This window comes from Heptranchias perlo, chromosome 1, assembly GCF_035084215.1.
Source record: "Heptranchias perlo isolate sHepPer1 chromosome 1, sHepPer1.hap1, whole genome shotgun sequence".
Taxonomy (NCBI): domain Eukaryota; kingdom Metazoa; phylum Chordata; class Chondrichthyes; order Hexanchiformes; family Hexanchidae; genus Heptranchias; species Heptranchias perlo.
In genome coordinates, this window is record NC_090325.1 from 141,013,790 (window position 1) to 141,019,789 (window position 6,000).

Genomic DNA, 6,000 nt, shown 5'->3' on the forward strand with positions numbered 1-6,000 from the left:
CATTAAGATAGAGAAAATTAAAGATGAGTGTCACAATAGGATGACAAATCCTTAAAGATTTTAAAGATCCTCAAAGGGTATCTCAACCCATTATCAATGCTAAAGGGACAGGGACTAAGAAGAGACAGGCAAAAAGGAAAGAAAACCCAAGTTGCAGACATGATTCTGCAAGTAACTGAGATGGGAGCCCAGCACTCATCCTTTGCTCGATGGCTGCTGAAGTGGGAAGTGATTGTGTGGACGGTGGCCCTCTATGACAATCTCCAAAGGTTAGTATTGTAGCAAGCCTGCAAGGAGGTGCAGCTAAATTTTGGGCTAACCATTACTGTCACAGACGTGCCAGCCCTATACTGTAAGATAGCTGCAGTTTACCCACAGTCATTGCAGGTTGATGTACCAGGGTCTGCAGAAATGGTGGCGTCTTGATGGGTACAGCCAATCAGGCTAGAATGGCTTTTTTTTAAACCAGCCTGGCTTGCTGCCTTTCATGCGGTATCACTGAAAGCATGACAGTCTGTGATTGGGTACTTCTCTGGGAGCACCCCACAGTACAATTAGGCATTCATATATCTTAGTGGTGCCATCAGGTTTGCTGTCCTAGCTTATTTTGGGAAGAAAAGCCTCCAACGCACTAATCATACCCCAAAGTGCGGTAGGTTCACCTCTGTCTGCAGATGTGTGGGTACCTATGGTTATGCACAGAGCATCACTCATCCTCTTCCTCTTGCAATAATACCAGATAGGTTTCCCAAGCCCACTGATGCTAGTAATAGTGCTGGGGGCAAAAAATAAATAACATACACTTTCCGAAAAGGCTCATGTGAACTTAAGTGCCAGCAGGAGAAAAATAAAAACAAAAAAAACGAGTTGAAAAACAGTTAAGAAAAGACTGAAATAACACTACTGTGGCCTTTCCATGTGTTGCAGTGTACATACTGCCACTTAGCAAAACTCTGTGCCCGTTTCACATGGGTGTGATTAACATTTGACATGGTTAACATTTGATGTTCTGTCTGGCACTTCAGTGGGAAATGATGTCCCAAATTATTTGAGGCAGGTGCTTCCTCTGCTACCAGTTGCACCCACTGGAAATTGCACAAGGATGCAAAGTGGGCAGTCAAGTGACAAAAAACCTGGCTACCAATGTGCTAATGAATATGGTAAAGTACTCACTGCAGTAACATGAAAGCAAAAGGGCACAATTTTTAAAAAAAACTATGAAAACTATTTAGTGCTGTTTCCCCTCAAATCTAAAAGCATATGGTGTATTTCTTTTCCCCCTCAACTTTGTAGTTTGATGGTATCCATGTAGTAAGCGGTTCACTTGATACCTCTATTCGTGTATGGGATGTGGAGACTGGGAATTGTATTCACACATTAACAGGACATCAGTCATTAACAAGTGGAATGGAACTGAAGGACAACACCCTAGTGTCTGGAAATGCAGATTCCACAGTGAAAATCTGGGACATCAAAACAGGACAGTGTTTACAGACATTACAAGGTGAGTCTGATAAAGCGCCTTTCTTTCTACAGCAAGACTTGTTGAATTGAGATTGCCTTAAATATTAATGTTTCACTCCAGTAGTGGTGAATCCTAAATATGGTTCTGGTTTTATTTTACAGTGGGGCCACTTACCTTTGTTATCTCCATGTTTGAGTATTTGAATCTGAGAAATGCTAGATAAACTGATTGAGAAAGCTTTTCAAATTACAAGGTTGGATGATAAAGTAGAAACTGAGCATCAATTAATGCTAAGTAGTGGCCATCCATTTTGAAGATTATACAGTAATTACACTTTCCAAGTCAGGTTTCAAAGAAAAAGTTGCTTTATTTAACACAATTTTCACATATGTGATCTCTCAAATGTATATTCATTTAAGTTTGCGATCAAAGTGATCTTGGGTTATTTGGTGCTTTTATGGTAAATTGACACTGCATCACATAACCAATTGCAAAGGAAATTGAGTTAAATAGAATGATCTAACATGGCTTGTAAACATGTTGTTAAATGTTTTCCCAGTGACTGAGTAAACTGACTGCATGGTGCTTTACTGAGCCATTCAGGCCTGGAGCTTCCTGGTTTGATCTTTGGCCTATAGAGAGCTCCTGGCCTAACCAGAGGCAATAGTGGGGTTACAACAGTTGGTTTTGGTGTTCCTGATCAGGGACAACACAGATGTAGAGAAAAATGATACATGGTTCACAATCCCAGTCTCTTATCCAGTGTCCCCTGCCGCAAAGGGGGTGCCGTATGAGAGCAGGATTGGGAAATTGTAAGTTTGACAACTCCTTCCCATCCTTTTCCTTTGTGACAGCAATGTTTTAATATACTGGAATCCACTGACACTAACTAAGTTGAATATCAACATGTATATGAAAGATTCCTTTAAAATAAACTCAGTAAGCCTTGGGTTTGAACATCTATCCTCCACCACTATGACAATATTGTGTTAATAGTCAGTCCGCACTGTCAGTCACAAGGTAGTATATCTTAAAATACGTATGGAAAAATTCCCTTAAAATAAGCTCACTAAATCTCTCAACATACAGTAGGAGGTGTTATACCACATGTATAGACTGTAAATAGCTACATGATGGTAGACAATGGATCTGAATTCATGTATTTTATCTGTAAATGTGTAGAAACATGCTCTCTTTTGACTAAAAGTCTGCAAATTTTGTGTTACTCCTGAAAGACAATGAGCGATCTGAAATGTTGCCCGTTACTGGTTACAGTAATTTTCAATAATCACTAACTTTTTATTTATTTAAATAGTTAAATAAAAATGGGAATGTCCATGGGCAGTTTGGCTCTCATGCAAAGTACATTCAGTTATCCTCTGCCTGTTTACACGTGTACACAATCTTGCCCATCTCTACAATCAAAAGCAGACTTGTTAACTGTAGATATGTTGAAATCTTTGAATCTTCCAAATGGAACTTTCCAATACTGATCAGATGGGAAAGCATGTTGGACCAATACATTGTGCAACTGAGTGCACTCGGAGGAGAAAGGGTGCATCCGAGAGCAATTAAAACCAGCTCGGCTAGTTTGTCAGCTGGAGGCAAAGTATTTCTCTGAAGTGAGGGACATTCAGAGAGTGAATCTCCCTTACCAGGTTGAACCTCTTAATAGACACCTGAGGGTAGTTAGCCACATCCCTGCCCTTAGCTGAGGAATAGTACTTAACAGGCATTTTTATATATAAAATATGTAGGATAATGAGGAGTCATTTTCTTCTATGGAGCCATCTCCCATTAATTTCAGTTTTTTTAAGATATAATCTATGGGTTGCAAAGTGCCAATGTATTTGCAGTATAACTTTTTTCTAATTTTTAAGAATATGAGCCCTAAGCATAGATTCCAAAAAAAAACTGACCATTTATCTTGGAATGATTGACAATGGGAAAAACTGTAGGAAACCAATTCCTTTAAGGTTTAGGGGCTTTTGGGGTAGGCCAGGCATGACGAGACACTCAGGCCTCAATTGACTTGTGTGGCAATCTGTACATGTTGGCATAATTAATGAAGGAATTCAGCTACATGTTCTCCACTGAATATGGAATGAGCTGAGGTTAATTTTGCAAACCATCAAATGTGCTTTGAACATTTCCAAAAAGTTTTTTTAATCCTAAAATTAACATTTGAGAATTAACAATTTTGATTTTTAAATAGCTGTAAAATGATGGCTAATTTTCTGTCTCTGACATTGTCCCAACATTTTTGGCAGTATTTTTTGGTATTAAATATTTGAAGTTCATGTATTAAAACACCCTCTTTGCACGCACGGATTTAAGTTAGAGGCTTAAGTTCCAAGTTCATCATGGTGTGTGAACTCTTGTTCCTGTCACCAATGTATTAAGGTTGTGGTGTTACCCAGCTGATGGTGTACAAGGATATGTAGCTTTGTGGGGGAAAGACTTGTTGATTCATCTCATTTTGTTTTCCTCACTAGGGCCTAACAAGCATCAGAGTGCTGTAACTTGCCTCCAATTCAACAAGAACTTTGTGATAACTAGCTCAGATGATGGGACTGTAAAACTTTGGGACCTGAAAACAGGAGAGTTCATTCGAAATTTGGTTACACTGGAAAGTGGAGGCAGTGGAGGCGTTGTATGGAGAATCAGAGCGTCAAATACAAAGCTTGTGTGTGCAGTGGGAAGCAGAAATGGGACTGAGGAAACAAAGCTGCTTGTTTTGGACTTTGACGTGGACATGAAGTGAAGAAGTGGAATAGGAATTTGTCTAACTGTTAAGTCAGTGTACATCACCCTGCTGTTGGTGGGTACAGGATGTTGGCTCGGGGCAACAGGATGCATGATGAAGACACAGAGACCTATGGATCGCCGGGAAAGGGAGTAAGGGATGACATATTATAACTGACGAAATCTGACTTGGTCAGATGCACATATTGTCTTGTTATATCTGGCTTCCCTTTTGACTCTGGGCAGTTTTGTGCAGAAAGACTTGATACGAAGCCTAGTGCAATTATTATTTTTTTAATGATGATCAGCAGCCAACTCTCAGCAGCAAGGCATAAAAAATTTATTTGAAAAGTTATGTTTTAAACAAGCTGCTTATCAGGCCAAGAGCTGGTTTTCTTAAAGACTTGGGTTATGTCTGCCTCAGTTTTGTCCTTCCAGGTTTCAACATTTGGAACCTTACTGTGAATTTTGTACAATTTTTTATATATATATATAAAAATATATATATAAAAAAAAGCCTAATGTTGCCAACAATCGGTCACAGTATTAACATGTATTTCTCTATTTATTCACCACTGCTTCCAGATTCTTTTAATGAGGGTTATGTAGTTCTTCAGAAGCAAATTATCCTGAGTGATCTAAGTACTTAAAGAACTCAAAAGCTGGAAGAGTTCTTGAGATTGTTATTCAAATAGGTCTTTGGGCTTGTTAAAGTTGTCCCATCCCTGTACTGTAATCCCAGTGGCCAAATAATTTGCTGCTAAGTCTTCTGTTGTGACATTTTGCATCCAGACTCTAGTTCTAAATTTGATCTGGTATGGATGATTTTTGAGTTTTAAAAAAGGCATTTGCCACTGAAACTTGAGCCAACTGTGCCTCTGAGAGGCTGAAAGAAGGAAGGAGATGCAGAATGGCATAGTGTGATTTGCTTGCAAGAAGGAAATTGAGAAGTGTTATGTGCTACATTGGAATGTTTTTTTTGTTTCCGAACAATGTTGAACACATTCCTTCAGATGGGAGCTCTTTCAGCCTGTATTATGGAGAATTTCATTGTGAGGACTATGGTGGAACAGACAAAAACACAATTAAGATTACTGACATAATGCAAAATGAACAAAAAATTTCAGTGAGATGTGCATATGAATAAGAGGTGTCATTGCTGGTCAGTCTTAGTGTAAACAGTATTGAAATATCCAACTGTTACAGTTATTGCTGTGAGCTACTGCCAAAACAATACCAAATGTTTTGTGCTGAGCTAATTATTATTCAAGATCCACAACTCAACATGAACTGTGAAAGTGGTTTAACACTGTATACTAAACAATCTTGAGTTAGATACTTTGTTTTTCTTTTTATTTTCCTGTTAATTTATAGTCTGGTTTTTAAAACAAAACAAAACAAAAAAAATCAGATTTCAGGTGTTTTACTTTACAGTATGTAACTGCCTGATGTGATGGAGAAACCTTAAAGGGATTGTGTCTATTGTTTGATTCACTTAGAATTTTTATTTTCTTATAACTTAAGTGCAATAAAATGTGCTTTTTCATTTGAAACTGTTGTGCATGTTTAGCTTCCATGTTGTACTGTATGGTTTGTATTGAATCATATATTCTTCATTATTCAAATGACCTTTGTACAATACAATCTGATGCTGCTTTTCTTGTATTCCCACCCTAAAGATTCTAGTACAACGATGAGAGTTAACGTCATCAGTTCTCACAAATGCTCATTTATGACTTTCAACAAAAGCTTTTGATTTTTTTTAATGCAGCTGCATATAAAACACATCT

At 38.1% G+C, this 6,000-nt stretch overlaps 1 protein-coding gene across 7 annotated transcripts in view; it reads left to right on the forward strand.

Moving 5' to 3' along the window:
• fbxw7 (F-box and WD repeat domain containing 7) overlaps positions 1 to 5,763 on the forward strand; it is a 227,470-nt gene extending 221,707 nt beyond the window's left edge. For all 7 annotated transcript variants that reach the window (XM_067992005.1, XM_067992013.1, XM_067992022.1 and 4 more), the window contains 2 exons: positions 1,294 to 1,504; positions 3,961 to 5,763. In XM_067992005.1, the coding sequence (XP_067848106.1) occupies positions 1,294 to 1,504; positions 3,961 to 4,229 (480 nt within the window). In that variant the 3' untranslated portion in view covers positions 4,230 to 5,763. The remainder of the gene's footprint in view (positions 1 to 1,293; positions 1,505 to 3,960) is intronic.
• Positions 5,764 to 6,000: the final 237 nt, after the last annotated feature.